Genomic DNA, 21,466 nt, shown 5'->3' with positions numbered 1-21,466 from the left:
CTGAAAATAAAAGTTCTAATATTATAGTGCCCTTATACAAATTTATAGTACGACCACATTTGGAGTACTGTGTTCAGTTCTGGTCGCCGTATCTTAAGAAGGACATTGTAGAACTGGAGAGGTGCAGAAAAGGGCAACCAAGATGTTCAGGGGTCTGGAGCACCTTCCTTATGAGGCAAGGCTACAACACCTGGGACTTAGTTTGGAAAAGAGGCGACTAAGGGGAGACATGATAGAGGTGTATAAAATTATGCATGGAGCAGAGAGAGTGCACAGAGAGAAATTTTTCTCCCTCTCTCACAACACTAGAACCAGGGGTCACCCCATGAAACTGAACGTTGGGAAATTTAGGATGGATAAAAGGAAGTACTTCTTCACGGCACATAATTAATCTATGGAATTCTTTGCTGTGGGATGTGGTTATGACCACTAGCTTGGATGGCTTTAAGAAGAACTTAGAAGAATTCATGGAGGACAGGTCTATCAATGGCTACTAGCCTGGTTTTTATGGGCCACCTCCAGCCTCAGAACCAAGATGCCTCTCAATACCAGTTGCAGGGGAGCAACAGCAGGAGAGAGGGCATGACCTTCCCAGAGAGATCTGGTGGGCCACTGTATGAAATGGGATGCTGGAATAGATGGGCCTCTCTGGGCCTGATCCAGCAGGGCTGTTCTTATGTTCTTATGATGCAGAGGTTCTCAAACCTGGGTCCCCACATTTTGCTGGACTTCAGCTCCCATCATCCTTCAGCCATTGTGGCTGGGTACCAGACTTTAGAGCCCCTGGTGTAATGTACAGCAATGGGGAATGGGATTTCTCCTTGGTGCTTTTGATTGCTGGTTGAAATGTGTGCTTTTATGTCCTTCTGCTCCTTTCACAGATCACTACATGCAAGTCTTGGTGTGCCAGCATGAATGCGTGAGGGACCTGGCCACGCGTCCCGGGCGCCTCTCTCCCATCGATAACTACCTCCCCCTCCACTTTGACTTCTTGCAGTTCGCTTATTACAGAGGTAACCCTCGTTTTTCTCTGCTACTTGGGCTCGGTTAAAATGGGTCCTCCTGAGAGGTGTACTTGCCACCAGAGACCTTAAAAACCACCTAGACAGCTTGTCTGTGCAGCTCTTAACTGATTGCCAGGAGGTTTAGGACCGAGAAAAGGAAGTACTTTTCCACACAGTGCATAATTAACCTGTGCAATTCTCTGCCACATGATGTGGTGATGGCCACCAGCTTGGATGGCTTTGAAAGGGGCTTAGACAGATTCATGGAGGAGAGGTCTATCACTGGCTACTAGTCTGGTGGCTGTGGGCCACCTCCAGCCTCAGAGGCAAGATGCCTCTGAATCCCAGTTGCAGGTGAGCAACAGCAAGAGAGAGGGCATGCCCTCATCCACCTCTTGCCTGTGGGCTTCTCAGAGGCAACTGGTGAGCCACTGTGACAGAGGATGCTGGACTAGATGGGCCTCCTTGGGCCTGATCCAACGGGGCTGTTGTTATGTTCTTCTGCTTGTGCTAATCAACACCCATGTGGTTGAGGGCAATCCTGGGCAGACCAGAGTGAGTTTTTATGCCATTTGCACCAATACTGGGATTAAATGCACCCTAACTAAATCATAGCTAAACACAAGAGCAAGATTTGACAGTAACTCCAATTTAATATTAAACGTAGAGAATTGTGCCAATTATTATGGTCAGTAATAGAACATTCAACTATATGGGGCTGCGATCTGGGTCCTGTAATGTCGCCCAGTGCTAACCCCCTCACCACAGCAGCCTTACAACTTCCTGTTTCATGTAGCAGGTCTGCATTGTATAGGTACAGCACATGCAAGTCCTGTCCTTTACTCAAGAACAATCTACCAGATGAATAAATCAGCTAGCAGATAGTACAGTAACTCCACCAGAGGGTCATTCCAAGAAATGGAGAGAGGCAGAATCTCATTGTTGTTTGAGCTTGTCTAGTAAAAAGTCAGAAAACTGAAATGTGTGATGCAGTAGAGAATTTTGAAGGACATGTACATGTTCCTTGTTATCTGGGTCGGTTTCAAGAAAGTCAAAATATGGATGATAAAAGCTATGAAACTAAAATGCAAATCTCGCCTTCAAAGAATGCCAGTGTCCTGTGGGGTCTCAGAGCACCCTATTCAAGCACACTCTCAGTAAACTTAAAACCTCCTCCGAGTGTGGATAAAACTACAGAATGGTGACTACCTTGTTTTCTTAACTAATGCACTACGATGCTGGGGTCATTCAAACCCCAGTACCCTGAGTGTGCTCTGCCATGTTTCTTCCCATTTACTTGGATCGAGACTTAACTGACCTCAGTGCCTTTTAATTCAATTCCCAAAGTTTCAAAAATGCACTGTGTGATTGGATGGACAAATATCCATGAACAATCAAACCCCTCATTGCAGGAGAGTAAACAGAAAGCAAAGTTCTGCGAGGGGAAGGAAGTTGTCACACTATTTGGAAAATACACCTTTGGGGCCTGCGATGAGATGTGTTGGGGCCCAAATGCTTCAAGTTCCTTTGGGAACAAAATGTCCCAAGACCCACAATAAGAGCCTGTGTCGGGTGCATCCCAGGAACCCTGCCTATGCCAGCTGTTGGGTAATGTACAAGTCAAGTGTGTAAACATGGCCAGCCGAAGCTTGCAGGGAAACACTTTGGCTTGGAGGATTTGCATTCCAAAGCATATTCTTCTCTCTTGCCAGATTTGCTCTCAGGATTGGCTTCCTCCCAAGAGGCAATTGCCCTCACTGCAAGGAATCTCCCCTCCCATCTTCATTGGCCTCATGACTTTGGTGGGGGAAACAAGAAGGTGTCCTTGCCCAAGACGGTTTCTTCCTCATGGCCAGCTTTTAAGGCTGAAGGAGGGCCAGGAGGCATGACCAGCCTGCATCCGGTCGTCATTTTGGTTCTGCTGCTCAACGCAGCTGCTTCTTGCTGGTAGCTGGTCTTGTCTGCCTTTTTGCCACTAACCAAAGCTCTGGTTTCCCATGCAAAACTCTCCTCTGGGTAGACTAAGCAATGCGGAAAATGGTGCAGGCTCTGCTCTTGGGCAGGCAAGTCAGAGGGCTGGTTCACCATTGGTGAGAAGTAGCCACTGAGGGATCACCACAAGCCTGGCAGCTGTGTGCCCTGGCTAAGAGGGGGGCGGGCACTGCTGACGCTCCCTTTTCCAAGCCCAGAGTGCCCCCTAGAGGGCCAGGCTTGCAGCTGCACTCACTCGAGTGTCTGGAACCATCTCTGTGGCTCATATGAAAGCATTGGAGTTGCACATCCGGTCATCCCACATGCAAATGCAGATGCGTTTGGCGAGGGGTGGTTGTGGGTCCAGCACAGACTGTGCATTTTGCACATTGGGTTTCCTGGAGAGAGGACAGGGGTGATCTGCCTTTTCCCCTGGTTATTTCTCATGGTCTGCTGCCCTTGTGTGTGCGTTGTCTTCTGACCTAGGCACTCACTGCAAGTAAAATCCTGGACCACTCCTCAAAGGTAATATGTACATTTTATAAAGCCCAATCCTGGACAGTCATTTGCAAAAAATAAAAATAAAAAAAATCTGTAAACTGGTCCACATACACACTCTGCAGTCCAGCTGTTAGAATTCAGATCTGAGAGGTCCCCTCCCAGCTCACTTCAGTGTTTCGGAAATGAAGGTTGTGATTCCCAGAAGGCCCAAGAACAGCTCTGCTTATTTTGCCAGGCAAATCCAAATTCCACCCCTCTTCAAACCCCCGGCTGTTCCCCCAAGCCCCTTCCCCTTTAATCCTTTGCAGGCAGCAGCAGCAGCCATGTGGAAGCGGAGAAGGGAGACCCAATCTCTCTCTCTCTCTCTCTCTCTCTCTCTCTCTCTCTCTCTCTGGCATGCTGCTATCTCATCTTAGCAGAGGTGGTTTTTCTCACTGCTTCTGTCTGATGACTTTGTCTTATTTTATTTCATTTCAGTGGTTTTCTCGTATTTTGTGGTTTTATGTTGCATGCCTCTTTGAGTGCAGTGTTTGTAGATAAGTGGGATACAAATGTAATAAATAACAATAAAAGCATAGGGCATAAGTGATGCTTGGGGAGTGTAGTTTTCCCAGGGACTCCTGCAATGGAGAGCAGAAGGAGCTTGGGGGATAAAGGGCTTGTGGGCATCGGAAGAGGGGTGCAGTGAGAGTTCTTCTCCCGCTGAGATTTTAATTAAAGCCAGAGAAGAATTCAGGCATGCAGAATGCTTGCCTCTCATTTTGAATTCATCTTGTTTCTAGGCCTGAGCCTGGCAAACTTTGCACACTTCTTTATTCTTGAGTGAAACCACAAGCAAGAACTGAAGGAAACTAAGGGGGGGGGGACATGTCCCTTCTTTAATGGGGTGGGGGTCAATTTTCACTCTTCCCTGTGTAGCACGCAGCTTCCAGTTGTCATCTGCAAAGTACCAAGGTGGATGAGCCTCATGTACATGTCCCAGGCAGGCAGCAAAAGACCAAGAGGCTTCTTGAGTCTGCTGCAAGCCACCATCTGTGGCTACTGAACTGTGTCTGGCTTGGCAGGGACAAGTCACACTCTAGTTCCACTCCACGACAGCTCCAGATGTCCCTTTCTCGAGATCTCACCAGACTAGAATGCAGCGGAGTTTCTATGAAATTCCCCTCCCATTGAAACTGTTCCCCATCACTCTTTCAGTTGGTGATTATGTCAGAGCCCTGGAGTGTGTCAGGTCATACCTCCTCTTCCACCCGGATGATGAAGATGTCTTGGACAACGAGAGCTACTACGAAAGCCTCTTAGAAGGGTCTGTGGACCTGGAGAGTATCAAGCCCAGGGAGGTAAGGCTGCCGTGCGTGAAAGGGGTCTTTGGCCATGATGCTGTGTGTGTGGCTTGGCCCTTTTGCTTTGTTGACTCACAGCAGTCTCCTTCACAGGTGTTCTGCTCAAATCATGCCTACGGGCTCAGGATTCTAGGCCCCTAGACCACCCCCCTGCAAATGGATGAATGGGCATTGGGTAGGTGGAGGGGTGGGGTCTGCCTTCCTGATGACATCATACTTTCTCCCAAATCTTGATGGCCGCAGACACCACGAAGGGCCTGAAGACTGCCACGTGTCTGCAGCGCATCCAGGCTAGTTGAGCATAACTAAAAGCACACTTCTCACCATGGCCAAGGGTCCTGGGTGCGCCATGTACACGTCGTAGAGTCTCGTGCCCCTGTCGAGGATGAGTCTTCATGTACACTTGAGCTGGGCCCTCTGCAGCTTCCCCCTCACCTCTGCTGAGGCCACTGAGACACCAGGAGGGGACAGGGGTGATGGCCACTGAACTGCTCAGTTCTGCTGCATCGTCCTTTCCACAATGCCAGGCCTTGAGAAAACGCCACACAACTGTGTGTGTGTCTGTGTGTGAATTATCTAGATTATCTGATTCTTTAGACCCATTTCAAACTGGCTTTAGGGCTGGCTATGGGGTTGAGACAGCCTTGGTCGGCCTGATGGATGACCTTTACCGGGGAATCGACAGAGGGAGTGTGACTCTGTTGGTCATCTTGGATCTCTCGGTGGCGTTCGATACCATCGACCATGGTATCCTTCTGGGTCGCCTGGGGGAGTTGGGAATAGGAGGCACTGCTTTGCAGTGGTTCCGTTCCTATCTCTTGGGCAGATTCCAGATCGTGGAGCTTGGTGACAGTCGCTCCTCAAAGCAGGAGCTGTTATATAGAGTCCCTCAGGGCTCCATTCTGTAACCAATGCTTTTCAATATCTACATGAAACCGCTGGATGAGGTCATCAGGAGATTTGGTGCTGGATGTTATCAGTATGCTGATGACACCCAAATCTACTTCTCCCTTTCTTCTTCAGGAGATGGCACTCATTCTCTAAATGCCTGCCTACAGGCAGTAATGGGCTAGATGAGGGATAACAAATTGAAGTTGAATCCAAGCAAGACGGAGGTGCTCATTATGGGGGTTCAGAATCTGAGGAGTGAGTTAGATCTTCCTATGCTGGATGGGGTTACACTCCCCCAGAAGGAGCAGGTGCGCAGCTTGGGAGTACTCCTGGACCCAGGCCTCACTCTGGTATCTCAGGTGGAGGCCATGGCCAGGAGTGCTTTCTATCAGCTCCGGCTGATTCGACAGCTGCACCCATTTCTCGGGGAGGATGACCTCAAAACAGTGGTGCATCAGCTGGTAACCTCCCAGCTTGACTATTGCAATGCGCTCTATGTGGGGCTGCCTTTGTACATAGTTCAGAAACTTCAATTAGTTCAGAATGCGGCAGCCAGATTGGTCTCTGGGGTAACCCGAAGAGACCATATTACGCCTGTTTTGAAACAATTGCAATGGCTGCCAATATGTTTCTGGGCAAAATACAAAGTTCTGTTATTACCTTTAAAGCCCTGAATGGCTTAGGTCTGAGTTATCTTAGAGAGCGCCTTCTCCTGCGTGATCCCCACTGCACATTAAGGTAATCTGAGGAGGTCTGTCTCCAGTTACCACCAGTTCGTCTGCTGGCAACTCAGAGGCGGGCCTTCTCTGTAGCTGCTCCGGGGCTGTGGAATGCACTCCCTACGGAAATCCATAACCTGAATTCTCTATTAGCCTTCAGGAGAACCCTTAAAATGTATTTGTTTGGCCTGGCTTTCCAGGGTTTTTAAATCAGTTTTAATATTTTAACCCACTTTTAGGGTTTTTAATTACTGCAATTGTTTAATTGTTGTTTTAAAATGTTTTTAAATTGTTAATTGTTGTTATATTCTTTTTAATTTTTGTTTCAGCTCTTTACTGTTTTAATGGTTTGTTTTGATTGTAAACTACCCTGAGCCATTTTGGAAGGGCGGTATAAAAATCAAATGAATAAATGAATGAATGAATGTTTTCTATTAGAACAGTATTAACATAATATAACAACAAAGAACAGAATCTCATAGTAACACAATACATTTAACAATCATATTTTCCTTATATCAGAAGAAAATCCAGAATCAGTTCTAGTACTATTAATATGATAAATATAATCTGCCCAAATACGGTAGAACTGTGAATCTATTCTCTCAGCCTTCATTAATTTAATCTTGTCAGTGACCTTTTCTAACAATGCAATTGACCACACCTGATTCTACCACTTCTCAACTGTTAACTGATCCAAATATTTCCATTGTTGAACTATTATTATTTTCCCTGCCAAAATTAAGAAAATTATAAGTTCCTTATTTTTTAACTTGGCATTATTTCCTACAAATATATGTAATAGCCCTAATTCCTGTCAACTTCTGTACAAGAGCTGCAATGGAAGATTTTGCATCGGTGGCACTTAACATTTGCATCGGTGGCACTTAACAATGTCGAACACTCAACATTTTGTCACATTATCATTCTTATTTCTCCGAATACCTTTTGCCAAAAAAACCCCCACCTTATCACAAGACCACCACATATGATAAAACGTCCCCTTTTCCTTACAACCCCTCCAACACTGCGTGGAATAATTTTGAGAAATATATGCTAATTTTTGCAGGAGTTAAGTGCCACCGATGCAAAATCTTCCATTGCAACTCTTGTACAGAAGTTGACAGGAATCCCTCAGACTTCATAAAGTCAGTGTGTTTAAGTACTCATATGCAGCAATAGTTATATGCAGTCTTTCATCCAAAGAGCTCAGCCACAGCATATAGGGGTTGCCCCCTTTGTGAGATAGGTTAGGCTGAGAGAAAAGGAGGCTGATGCAAAATCAGGGCTGAGTGGGGATTTGAATCCAGGACTCCCCAGCCCAAGGCCAACTTTGTAACCCGGGGTGGGCAAACTCGGCCCTCTAGCTGTTGTTGAACTGCAGCTCCCATCTTCCATAGGGATGATGGGAGTTGTAGTTCAGTAAAGCTGGAGGGTCGGATTTGCCCACTCCTGTTCTAACCACTGCACCTCTAACTCTCTTGATGTATAAATGCTTCAAGAATCATTTTGTGCAGTGTTTCTTGAGTGTGCATTCAGAAAAACACTGCCAAAAAAAGTCACCCTGAAGTGATTCTAGGGGAGGGTCTGCAAAGACTCTCTTTGTCTGGTGTTTACTAGTGCACAGGAGTACATGTGAACATTAATGAGACGTTGAAACAACATGTCTTAGGGCAACATTAAATGCTTCTTTGTGGTGTTTTATTAGTGTGCAGATGCGCATGGGTTATGTGGGAGACAGAAAGGTGTGAATAAACTACAGCAACCTGCACATATTCAGTTTCCAGAATTGTAGAATTTCTCCTAGTTAAAGTGGAATTCAGGAGGAGTGGAGCAATGGAAATCAGCTCATCCCTACTCCCCTTTTAGGGCTGCTTAGAGTGTACAAGGGAGAGCATGTGAATTCTTGTGATTCTGTCCCTGGGATTCTGTGCATGTCCCACATGATTCTCTTGCCCTCTAGTGGTGGTTGCTGGGTGGGCTACTTGTGCCGATCACTGCAGGAAGCATCTTGGCAATAGAAGAGCTGCAGTTGCCCAGACAGAATTCAGCTCTGCGTCACCCCCAATGGCTGGCGTGGCTTTAGATCCTTCTCTTGCTTGTTTCAGGAAGCCGTGATGTTCCTGAGGCGACATAAGCTGGAAGCACACCTCTTGCAGACAGCAGCAGCTGGCCTGGGGTTTCTGTACACTGAGCCGGTAAGAACACACAACGGTGAGGAGGGAGTGAGAAGGAACTCCCGGGAGATCCAGACTGAGATGGTTACAGGGCCGTGGCGTTTGCCTGGTGTTCCTGAGCGGGGCCTTCCCTCTCCGTTTGTATGCCATACAGAGACCCGAGGTGGCATCCAGTTAGGCATGACTAACTTCCATTGAAATTCATGGGACTTGAATTAATCCTGACAAACACGACTTGCTGGTTTCCATGGTGGTCTCCATTCTTCTCTGACTTAGTGTGGAATCCACCCCTTGTGGAGATCAAATTAATCAGGACTTGGGAGAGTATTTTTTGTGTGCCCTGAAAAGCACCATAGATCTCAGCAGTGACAATGCTAGGAACGTGCCTTACACTGAATCAGGCCCTTGGTCCATCTAGCTCAGTTTTCTCTAGGCCAGGAGTAGGCAAACCTGGCCCTCTGACCGCTGCTGAACTGTGACTCAGCATCTCCAGTAGGGATGTGCAAATTGATTTGGGTACAAATCGATCTGTACCCAAATCTAGCTGATTCGGGTGATTTGGAGACAAAACAAATCACCCCTGTGGTCCATTGGCTAGATTCAGGTGCAAATTGAATCGCACCTGATTCGAATCTAATCAATTCGAGAGTCAAATCCCTACTATTAATTCACCCAGATTCCCAGCTTTCATTAAAAAAGAAAAAAAAGGGGGGGGGGAGCTAAGCTCTAGCCCTTGTAGAAGTGGAGTTACGGAGCAAAATGTATGGTCACTATTTTTCAAGTGTTTGGATTCTTTGGTGTCTAATAACTTTCCCTCAATGAATCCCTATGGGGATTCATTACACACCTTCATTTCTACTATTCATTTTGACTGTCTTTTTGACAGTGCCAACTGTCATCTGCCATGTGCCAGCTACACCCCACTCCCACCTGCAAGGCAGTGGGGTACTACACAGATTATGTTCTAGGATTTCCCCCCAAGTATTTAGGCTCTTTGGTGTCTAATAACCTTTCCTCATCACGAATCCCTGTGAGGATTCATTACACACCAAAGAGTCTAAACACCTCAAAAATTCCTAAACTATAAACTGAGTACCCAGTGGCTTGTGGGTTGCGGGATAGTTGGAACATGGGATGCCACTAATTCCCCACCTGCAAAGCGGTGGGGTCAAAATGAACAGAAGAAATGAAGGTGTGTAATGAAGACACTAAAGAATCTAAACACTTCAATAATACCTAAAAAATAAACTGACTACGTGTGTGTGTGTGTGTGTGTGTAGTTGACACATGGCAGCTGACAGTTGGCACTGTCCAATGATAGTCAAAATGATCAGAAAAAATGAAGACGTATAATGAATCCTCATAGGATTCATTATGAGGAAAAGTTATTAGACACCAAAGAATCTAAACATTTCAATATTCCTAAAAATTAAAATGAGTACCCCACTACCTATCAGGTGGTGGTGGGAGGTGTAGTTCGCATATGGCAGTTGACAGTTGGCACTGTCCAATGACAGTCAAAATGAACAGACGAAATGAAGGTGTGCAATGAATCATCATAGGGATTCATTATGAGGAAAAGTTATTAGACACCAAAGAGTCCAAACACTTGAAAAATAATGACTGCATATTTTGCTTCATAACTCCACTTCTACCAAGGGCTAGAGCTTAGCTTTTTTAAAAAAAATGAAAGCTGGGGATCCATGTTAGGGTTAGGATATGGCAACTTTGAATCCCCATTGTTTCTTATGGTGGAAATGTTCAAAATCAGTAAAAACTAAAAAAATCATTAAATATCAACCAAGTGTCCCACTGCCTTGAAATTTGGGTGGGAGTTGGCACTCATGGGGACCTACCCACCAGCCAAATATAGTGCCCCTAGGACCTTGTTAAGTGGTCCAAAGCAGTCTGAATCAAAGCAAATAGAAATTGATTCTGGGGTCATCCCTTGTTGGTTGCCTCCACCATCTGATATTCAGAGGTAGACTGCCTCTCACCATGGAAGTTTCATTTAGCTATAATAGCTGTCGATAGACCTCTCCTCCAGGAATTTTTCTAATCCATTTTTGTTGCCGTCTAAGCTAAAGGTGACAAATTCCATCAGTGAACTATGCCTTGTCTGGAACGGCCCTTTTATTGGTCCTGGACCAACTGCCAATAGGTTTATGTTGTGTGGCTTACCTTTTGGGCTTTGAGAGAGAGAAAGAGAGGATCATTTCTCCTCTGAATGCATCCAACCTTCCCCTCTTTCTCATTGCAGACTTACTGGAGCATCTCTGGAGCCCGGCAAGATGAACACAGGTAGGCAGCCACATCTGAGACAGTGTCACATGGTGAATGCTTCATGTACATGTCCTGACATGTGATGGGAACTGGTTTGGAGCATGTGATGTCATGGGAACATAGGAAGCTGCCATAGGGAGTCAGACCATTGGTCCATCTTCCCAGACTGACAGAGGCTTCTCCAAGATTTCAGGCAGGAGTGTCTCTCAGCCCTAACTTGGAGATGCTGCCAGGGAGGGAACCTAGGATGCCAGCATGCAAACCCTATGGTGGACTAGTGTCAGGGCATTCTAAATGAGTGACAGGAACACTGGTTCCTTCCAAATAGCTATGGAATGCACTGAATTTCTGAATGGCCAATGGTCATTTGGAAAGAACCAGAGCATTTCCTGTCATTTCTGGGTCACCTTGGAGAGACCACATCACTCCTCTGCTGATAGACCTACGCTGGCTAGCAGTAGGTTTCCGGGCAGAATACAAAGTGCTAGTTATAACTTATAAAGCCCTAAACGGCTTAGGCCCTGGGTATTTAAAGGAACGTCTTCTTCATTATGAGCCCTTCCACCCATTGAGGTCATCTGGAGAGGTCTGTCTCCAGCTGTCAGCAGTGCGGCTGGTGGCCACACAGGGGCAGGCCTTCTCGGTTGCTGCCCCGAGACTGTGGAATGCGCTCCCTACTGAAATACGATCCTCCCCAGCAATGACCATTTTTAAAAAGCACTTGAAAACCCACCTCTTCAGCCAAGCCTTTTCACCTTTTAAAATTTTTTAGGTTTTAATCTGTGGTTGAATTTAATTTTTGTATATGTTCTTAACTTGTCTTATGCTATTGTTAACCACTCAGAGACGAAAGTTTGGGGCGGTGTACAAATTTGATACATAGATACATAAATTCCTTTTAGTATGTTCCCTGGAGTCTACACGATCAGATGCATGGTGTCAGCCTAGTGGACTAGGGTCATAGGAAGCTGCCATATAAAAAGTCAGATGATTGAGTCACCTAACTCAGTATTGTGTACACTGACTGGCAGCATCTCTCCAAGGTTTCAGGCAGGGGTTTTCCTCAGCCCTACCTAGAGATGCTGCCAGGGATTGAACCTGGGACCTTCTGCATGCCAGCAAATGCTCTGTCACTGAGCTATGGGCCCCATTCCTTGAGGGCGGAGGTGCTCTAACCACCAGATCTTGGGGCCCTGGTCCGTGGCCTCCAAGGTCCAGGGGGGCTCCAAATGGCCGGGGGGGGCCTCTGGCAGCCACCCCACACCTGCCGCACCGCTCCGAACCTCCATGGCTGCGGGGGGGGGGACCCAGGCCGGCAATCCTTCCCCCTCTCCATCCTGGCGGCAGCGGTGGTGGCCAGAGTGACAGTGGACCTGTCATGTCAGGCTTGCGACGATCTCTCAACTGCGCAGGCACCTCGCAGGTAGAAAGAGACGCTGGGTCAAAAGGACAGGCCCAGCATCGCTCCAGCTGCCACCACTGATACAGGAGTGGGAGAAGGACTGCTGACGTCACCCCCCTGCAGCCACCCCTTGGCCACGCGGTGGCTGGAATTAAAAAAAATGGAGGTTTGATGTGGAAGGAGACCCCCAAAATGTAGGTTTCGGGGGGCCTCATGCCGGTCGGGGGGAGGGCCCCCATGTTGGGGGCAGTCTGGGCTCCAGAATTGCCTAGGTACACTCCTGCCTGAGGGGAATATCTTATAGCAGAAAGTGCTCTCATGTGGCCACCCGTCCAAATGCAAATCAAGGCAGGCCGTGCTTAGCAAAGGGAACATTTCATGCTTGCTACTGCATGGCCGGCTCTCCACCTTCAAAGTCCAGACTCTGGAAGGAGCAGGGGAAAGGGTCTTGCAGGGATGCAGCTGGAGACTGAATGGCTGGCTGAAATCACTGTCCACCCCCACAGGTTGTATGTTGGAGGCTGGAAGGTGGGGTGGCGGCAGCTGTGGAGAGGAAGTAGTTGCCCCCATATGTGGAAATGGAAGGGATGCACCACCATGTATTTCGCCCCTCCCTTATTTTTCATGCCTTCCGTGCCACAGGATTCCTTCAGGTGTCCTCAGCGACCAGGTGGATGCTTCTGGACGGCCCCTGGGAAAGAAGAACCCTCCAAAAGCGGACCGTGAGCTGAGGGAAGGTGAGACTCTATCACCAGAGGAGTCCGTGCATTTCACACACACTGATCAAATAGAAACAGCTGTTGAAACGGGACCTTGATTCTTCTCTGAGGCACAGTGCCAGTAAACCACGGCTCGCTTATAGTGAAAGCAAAGTAATCTTTTATTTTTGCAACTCACAGGAGTTCCAGAGGTTTATGCTACTGAGCCAAGACAAAAACATTCAGGATAAACAATAAAATATTTGGGCAGCAGAGAAAATCTGAGCAGAAACCGCAGCAAAGCCAAGCAGCTTCCTAAACAGAAACGGCTCGGGGTGGGGTGGGGGCGGTTACTGAAGGCCTGTTGGGACCGGGTGGTCTTCCCTCGCCGATGAGAGCTTAATGAGGAAGGGGCCAAGCCAGCCTCCAAGTGTGCAGATTTCTCTGCTGCACTAACCTATTCTGGAGAATCCAGCTTTTGTTTCCAAAGTGGAATGTCTCTGGGCGGAAGCCAGCTTGGAAGTTGGACCCCCATTATTAGCCCAGGCAGTATGGGTGGAGAGGCAGTGGTTACTCAATAGCACTCAATGGGCACTTTGCCCATGCTCAGAAGCACTGCCTTCTTGACTTCACGCATTCTGCTCTTGGGATCCAGTTGTTGGAAACCTGTCCCTCCCTTGTGCTATTTCTACTGGTCTCCAGTTCGTTTCTGGGCACAGTGGAGTTGTTGCTGCTGCTGCTGCTGTCGTCGCTGTCATGAAAGCCTCAACTGCTTGGTACCAGAGTACTGAAATCCAGGGTTCTCAGACTTGGGCTCCCAGATGTGGATGGACTACAACCCATCATAATGTCTAAGAACGTCTGGGGACCCAAGTTTGAGAAGCCCAGACTTAAGGAGACCCCTTCTGCATGTGAACCGAAGGCCTTTGGAAGGGCTTCTGCTCTGCCACTGGAAATGCATCTGGAGGGTATGTGGGACAGGGTCTGCTCTGGTGTGGCACCCTGATGATGGTGATGATTGTTTTTGTTGTTGTTATTATTATTATTATTATTATTATTATTATTATTTATTCGATTTCTATACCGCCCTTCCCAAAATGGCTCAGGGCGCTTTACACAGAGAAATAATAAATAAATAAGATGGATCCCTGTCCCCCAAAGGGCTCACAATCTAAAAAGAGACACAAGATAGACACCAGCAACAGCCACTGGAGGGATGCTGTGCTGGGGGTGGATAGGGCCAGTTGCTCTCCCCCTGCTCAATAAAGAGATTCATCACGTTAAAAGGTGCCTCTTTGCTAAGTTAGAAATCTGTGGTAGTGAGGACAGGCTCTGTTTGTTCTTATTGTGCATTAATTTTTGGGGGGGGGCGGGGGGTGATGTTATTTTATCACTTTTACGGTGCTTTGAGCACCATTTTGTGGAAAGGCATATAAATGCAAATAATCACAATGACAGTGACAAGACATTGAGTAAAGAAAGAAAGAAAGAGTGAGTATGGGGTACCCAGATCCCTGGCTTGAGTCTGGGATGACAAAAGCTGCATAGCAGCATGGGCTGAAATTCCGCCTTCACATCTCCAAGGACTCCTGGCCTGGCTTGCTTTGCCCTTGGTCACTGCAAGAGCAGAGGAGCGGGAGGCCCAGCAGCCTCCTGGTCAGGCCTGGCCGCAGCCTCCTGCACCCCAAAATGACTTCCCAGGAGCCCCAAAAGACTACTAGAAAGGGCCATGTGTAGATGGTAGAGCAGAAGCTTCCTCAGAGCCTCCCAGGTCCAGGAGGGAATCTGCCCATCCCAATGCAAGAGGCAGACCCTAGGAGAATCAAAGAGGTTGATGCTTACTAGAGCAAAGTGAAGAAATGGTTCCCTCTGTGAATGTCTGGGACCTTTCTTTGTGAAACTCTGGGCTGCTCAACTCTGGCCCCCCAGCTATTTTTGGACTACAACTCCCATAGTCCCCAGCCACAGTGGCCAATAACTAGGGATTATGGGCGCTGTAGGCCAACATCTGCAGGAGGGCCCAAGTTGAGCAGTCCTGGTTTAGCTCTATGACAGAGACAATAGCCTAGACTTTGAAGGCCATCCTGCCCCTTCCACCCTCTCCTGACTCGCTGCCCCCTCCCCAGTTCTCATGAAGCATTACTCTTGTTTGCAGATAAAACCCACGGCCAAGTGGAGACTTACAGATTGTAGGTCTTCTGCTCACTTCAAGAAGAAAGGTTGCTGCAAAAGCAAAGCTGATTTTAATAGGAAGGTCCCATGGAGTCACAGCTGACAAATTCCTCTCCCCCACACCCCACTTTTCCTTGCCATTTTGCAAGCGCAGATAAATTCCCCATGATTGAAAGCCGTGTCACTTTCCTCCCATCTGGTTTGGCTTGCATCTCCTCCATTCCGAAACACGAGGCTGAGCATTTCCAAATGCCTGGCTCTTGTCTTCATCTCTCCGCTGTTTTTTTTTTTTGTTGTTGTTGCTATCAAACTGTCTCAAGCGAAACTGCAGCGCCTCTAGAGCTGCCTGAGCGAAGCAGGAAGGCCTCCAAGCTTCCCAGTGCCATGGAGAGAAATAGTTGTCCACCCCACAACCTTTCGTGAAGCATGTGGCTGATTCTCTGGAATGCAGCGGGGGATGCTATCACCCAGGCTACAGAAAATGCCAACACCAGGGTGCTTTCCAGACTAGCTGCTCAACAGCAGCAAAATGCCTTTATTCGGGCAAGGTGCATTGAAAATGTAAGCAGCAGGGGGAGCCGTCTCGCAGGAACTAACAATCCGAAAAAACAGCAACTTCCTTACGCCAGATATACGATGCCCTAGCTCTAGAACACAGCGATTAAATTCGAGACCAGGCCTTGGCAATGTGGACGGCACCCTGCTGTCCACGTAGGGACTGTGGTGTCACGACACAGGAAGTGTGGAAGCACGTTTCCAAGATCCGACGTGACCCCGTTGCAGGGTCTAATCTGGAAAGCGCCCAGCCCTGAATCCCACAAACCATCAGAAAAACACGTGCTGGGGTCTTTCCAGACACAAGCCTGTTATTATCGACAATGGCTGGAAGTGGACCCGTTCTCTGGAAGTTCTATCTGCATGAAAGGCTCTTGGCTCCCCGAAGAACCCGTCTGAACCGCGTGAGAGTTCCTTCGGCTCCTGGGAACCTTGCCTGTGTTCTAACGGCCTTCCTGCAGGGAAGTGTCAACCCTGTGGCATTGATGCCGGGCGCTGGGTCCAGGAGGACATTTGCCCAGCTGGAGACAATTTCCAGGACCCTGAAAGTGGGCCAAACCTGCCCACTGGAACAGGCCTGGAATAGACAAAGGACAGCCTGTCCCTGGGGAACCAACAGCTTTCCACCCCCCCCCCCATGCTCATTCTGAGCCATCGAATTCCAAACCTCTTTGGGGAGCTCCTTGGGGGGCCCTTCTGGTGAGAGTCTGTCGCAGTGAACAGGAAGGTGCGGCAGCCAGACCCCCTGCAGGGTGAGATGGCCCCGTGTTGGAGGCTGTGTCACGGCCAGACCAAGCAAGGCCATTTCAGCGTTTGCAACCTCCTGCATCTCGTTCCCAAAGGGGTTGGTTGAAGACATGCTGCCACTGGAGATGGGCCCCCACACAGTGACCCCCCCACAGTGTTCAGGTCGACCTGAAGAAGGGCCCGCCTGCCGGCAGGGCGGCTGTCATGAATGCTGGGGCTGGGCAGGATGGGAGCTCTAGGGAGGAGGGGCAGCTGTGCCTCCTTTGCCCCCACCCCCCGGCTCGTCATGACAAGCTGCTCCTGCACTGCCCCCATGGCTCCCTTTTCCACTTGCAAGGGATCCTGGGAGAGGGCACTTTGCACATGCACGTAAGAGCCCTCGCTGGCTCCGTCCTGCACGATGGCCTGGAAGTTCCAGAAGCCCACAACAATGTTGATGGCTGTTTCAGGCAGTGCTCGTTTCCTTCTTCAGATCCCACCCAGTCCACACACACACACACACACACACACACACACACACACACACACACACACTCGGGCTCTCTCTCTCTCGCAAAAGTGAACGCAGTGGAAACATGCAGCTAAAACTGAAAATGGTTTATATTGGCCAAGCCACAAGAAGTCCATTAGCGGTGCTGGGGGGTGGGTGGGGAGGTGTGGTGAACTCTCCCTGTTAGCGTCCTGCAGGATCCCAGGAGGAGTGTTTCAGGACGCGATCCATCTGTTTTCTGAAAAGCCAGCGGGGAGTAGAAAGCCCAGATGGCTTCCCACCATCAAAGTCCTGCTGCGGCTGTCCTGGGCTGTCTTGGGGCTCTCTCAGCTATTTTGCTGCAAAGCTGGAAACACGTCCTCAGTTTTCCCAGGGCTTTGATGTGCTGATGTAGCAGTCTGGCAAATATGCCCTCAGAATCCAGCCTGCCCCCTGCAGGGAGGAGAGTGGCCTCGCATGAATTGTCCCCTTTGCTAAACAGGGTCTGCCCTGGTTTACATTTGAATGGGAGACTTACCCCCCCTTAGTGGGTGGGGCCCTCTGGTAAGGGCACCTGCCTGTTTGCCTGCAGGTGGTTCCCAGTTCCCTCCCTGGCAGCATTTTCAAGAGTGGGCTGAGAGAGACTCCTGCCTGCAACCTTGGAGATGCTGCTGCCAGCCTGTGTAGACAGTACTGAGCTAGATGGACCAAGGGTTGGACTCAGTATAAAGCAGCTTCCTCTGTGTGTTCCTGTATGTTCCTGCATACCTGTGAAAATGGTGGGTGGGCTTAGAAAGTTTCCTTGCCTGGTTGCCTGGACATGACCCTTACATGCCCAGGTGGCCTAGCAAGTGGTTTGGTGCCAGCCTGTGCTTGCGGAGGTGAGAAGCCTGTCACTAGAGCCAGCAGAACTTAAGGGCACATCTTTTCCTGGTTGATTCTGTTTGGCTGCAGCTCTGTAGTGTGTGGTGTGTGTGTGTGTGTGTAATTAACCTGTGGGACCCTCTGCCACAGGATGTGTTGACAGTCACCAGCTTGGATGGTTTTAAGAAGGGCTTTGACAAATCCACAGAGGACAGGTCTGTCCAGGGCTACTGTCTGGTGGCTATTGGCCACCTCCAGCCTCAGAGGCAGGATGCCTCTCAGTCCCAGTTGCAGGGGAGCAACAGCAGCAGGAGAGAGGGCATGTCCTCAGCTCTTGCTCGTGGGCTCCCCAGAGGCATCTAGTGGGCCACTGTGTGAAACCGGATGCTGGACTTGGGCCTGATCCAGCAGGGCTGTCCTTATGTCCTTATGCCTGAGTGCCTCCATCAGCCAAATAATCCCGTTCCTGCAGAAAGCTGGCTGCATCCTGGGGAGAAGATTTTAGCCTCTCCTCTTCTCTGACCATTAGAGCGTTTTAATCATTGCGAGGGGCAGAGTCCACAGTGCTGTGAGGGGCAGGGGGAGGAGAGGCAACCATGTTGGCTGCCATGTTGTCCGTTTCCCTGCCATGCTCTGCGCTTCCCTAGCCCCCTCGTGGGTCCAACCCGGGACACGGGAACCTCTCGAGCCCCCTTTGAAATCCTGCCGGGATTGTGGACTCCCTTTGTGCTCTCTCCACTCTCTCTTCTAGGGGGGCCCCTCCTCTTCAGCGATGTGACCTTTGTCTATAACTCGGAGCAGCTGAACGGGACCCAGCGGGTGCTGCTTGACAACGTGATCTCGGAGGAGGATTGCCAGGAGCTGCACCGGGTGGCGAACGTGAGTCGCGGGGAACTCACAAGCCAGGGCACAGACGCAGCTGGCCGCCCACGCATGCGCACCTCGAGAGATGGGGAGGTCGTCTCTTTGCCTATTTAATCAAGCCTGGAGCTCCCTTAAGGCAGGAGGTCTGAACTTTGGGCCCTCTGAGGTTGTTGAACTACAGCACCCATCATCCCCAAGTGGAAGATGGGAGGCAGGGATGGTGGGAGTTGTAGTTCATCAACATCTGGGGGCCCAAGGTTGGGGACCCCTGCCTTAAGTCCCTGGAGCCCACATGCTGAGCAGAGGGGGTGAAAAGCTGGGCTTCCTTCTAGCATAAGCCGAAACAGTCATTGTTAGGAGTCCTCATTGGAGTTCCATCATTCCCTTGCCATTAGGAACATAGGAAACTGCCATATACTGAGTCAGACCATTGGTCCATCTAGCTCAGTATTGTCTTCACAGACTGGCAGCAGCTTCTCCAAGGTTGCAGGCAGAAATCTCTCTCAGCCCCATCTTGGAGAATCCAGGGAGGGAACTTGAAACCTGCTCTTCCCAGAGTGGCTCCATCCCCGGAGGGGAATATCTTGCAGTGCTCACACATCGTCTCCCATTCAGATGTAACCAGGGCAGACCCTGCTTAGCTATGGGGACAAGTCATGCTTGCTACCACAAGGCCAGCTCTCCTCTCCATTGTGGTCAGCTAGTCCATGGAGAGCCTTCAGCTCAACCATGTCCAGAGGATAGAGTTGTCTAGTCTGGAACTCAAAGGCCATGACAGGGGCAATGTTGGTCTACAGCATTTTGTATCTGCAGATCCAAATGGATCCAAGACCCAAGAGTTATCCTTTCCTAACAGTTGCAAGCGGGGTTGCTGCTCTCCCTCTAGCTATGCTGTGCTGGTTTAAGACCAGTAGTGGGGAAGGATCTCTTGGTTCTGGCCGAGTCCAAATTGACGAGAGTCAAATTTCCTCACAGTGAGAGAGCAGACAGGAAGAAGGACGGGGCCCTCAGGGGAGACGTCTAGCAGTGCCCCCAGCCTGTGGGATGGAGGGTCCCTCCCTTCACTAGTCTTGCAGAACCTGCCGTTGAGCTGAGGCCTGACCTGGCTACGCAGAGGCCCACTGGGCATGCACAGTGGCCTCCAAAATGGCTGCCGCGTCAGAGGGAAGGCATGGAAAGGGCCAAAGAATGCCTGAACAGGGCAATTTACTGCATAACGGAGGCAATAAGTTGGGGGGGGGGCTGAACCAAACCGGGCGGGGGGCGGGTTTGATGTGAGGGGCAAAACCCAACTGGCCCGGTCCGGTTCGAACCGAACCGGACCGTCCGGTTCCATGCACACCCCTAGCCACCCTGCTCTGCTCTGCATGCCTCACTCGAAATGCACGTGCAGCAGAGTTGTGCACACAGCTCCCATTCATTTCAGTGGGGTTTCCGAAGGATAACCCGTCCAGGCGGGGGCTTTGTACCCCTCGGTGCCCCCTGCTCAAGGACTCGGAGATGGGACATCTGCCAGGGAGTCGCTGGGTGCCCATCTGAGTTGGCCTCCCTTCTCTTTCAGGGCATCCTGCTTGCTGGAGACGGCTACAGGGGAAAGACCTCGCCTCACACCCCCAATGAGAGGTTTGAAGGGGCCACAGTCCTGAAGGCACTCAAGGTAGGAGGCCTGCTGTGCTGTACAATCGGTTGCCAAGTTTGATGCCCACCCCTACTCCCCGCCCGGATCTCGGCAGCTCTGCCTTTGCTGCTGATCCAAGTTCACTGGCATATTAGCGCATATTACCAGTTGCAGGGGAGTCACAGCAGGAGAGAGAGCATGCCCTCAGCTCCTGCCTGTGGGCTTCTCAGGGGCATCTGGTGGGCCACTGTGTGAAACAGGATGCTGGACTAGATGGGCTTCCTTGGGCCTGATCCAGCAGGGCTGTTCTGGTGTTCTTAGAGTGAGGTGGGGAGAGCAGAGAGACAGAGGTCCAGGTAGCGAGAAGCCAGTAGCCAGCTGGTGACTCAGAGATGCCTGCCTACAAGATGCAAAAGTGTGCCGCTGCCCAGTGTTTGGTTCTCGGTGGCCACTGATGTTGGAAAGGTTCGCTCACCATCTCCTAGCTGGCCAAGAGGGGCCTTTTAATGCAGCAGAGGTGAGCAACGCCCCCTATCCAGCTCTAGTGCCTCTTGCTGGCGTCTTCCTTGAGTTTCTTTTTCTATTGCCATCTCTTTAGGGAATCATTTTCTTATTCTTTTTGCTATGTCAACAACCTACTTTGAGAACTCCTTCACTGGACAGCAGCATATAAATATTTTTCATGATAATCTTTTCAGCAGCAGGCTGTGTTCCTCTTGGGAAGGAGAGACTCAAGTTTCCTACTCAGCAGCAGCAGCAAATTTGGGCTAATTGATTATTTTATATAAAGTGGAAAAGACCTTCTAACTAGTGCTTAGAGGCCAGTTTCAGTGTCCGTTTCTCTCTTTTCGCTCCCCGTGACTTGCAGAAGCAAAACAGATAATGGAAAATGAATTAATACGCACAGATTGGTTTTGGTTTGCAGAGTGTATGCAAGACCCAGAGTCCAACTTTTCTTGGAGCACTGTTTTGAGATCTGCTTTTTTAAGCACTGGGCTTGTGTATCACGCCATGTGCAGGGTGCAGCAAGAATGAAGGAGATGAGGGATGTCAGACATGACTCACCATTAAAATATGCCTTTTTAGAATAATAAACCAGTGGTGGTGTGCAAGCAAGTTTATTTCTTTAGACCATCATTCATAACAAAAGCTAATCAAAAATAAGAACTGGAGAACGGCGTCAACAGC

At 49.4% G+C, this 21,466-nt stretch overlaps 1 protein-coding gene across 1 annotated transcript in view; it reads left to right on the top strand.

The window, feature by feature from the left end:
- Window positions 1-21,466, top strand: part of P3H2 (prolyl 3-hydroxylase 2) — a 118,721-nt gene that overhangs the window by 90,937 nt on the left and 6,318 nt on the right. Inside the window, exons 4-10 of the mRNA XM_053311923.1 lie at window positions 882-1,013; window positions 4,674-4,816; window positions 8,538-8,627; window positions 10,867-10,907; window positions 12,934-13,028; window positions 18,548-18,675; window positions 20,222-20,317. Coding sequence (XP_053167898.1) covers window positions 882-1,013; window positions 4,674-4,816; window positions 8,538-8,627; window positions 10,867-10,907; window positions 12,934-13,028; window positions 18,548-18,675; window positions 20,222-20,317 — 725 coding nt within the window. The remainder of the gene's footprint in view (window positions 1-881; window positions 1,014-4,673; window positions 4,817-8,537; window positions 8,628-10,866; window positions 10,908-12,933; window positions 13,029-18,547; window positions 18,676-20,221; window positions 20,318-21,466) is intronic.

The sequence above is a fragment of the Hemicordylus capensis genome, chromosome 3, assembly GCF_027244095.1.
Source record: "Hemicordylus capensis ecotype Gifberg chromosome 3, rHemCap1.1.pri, whole genome shotgun sequence".
Lineage (NCBI taxonomy): Eukaryota > Metazoa > Chordata > Lepidosauria > Squamata > Cordylidae > Hemicordylus > Hemicordylus capensis.
Note: the sequence above shows the minus strand (reverse complement) of the source record. Positions and strands in the feature narration are given on the sequence as shown.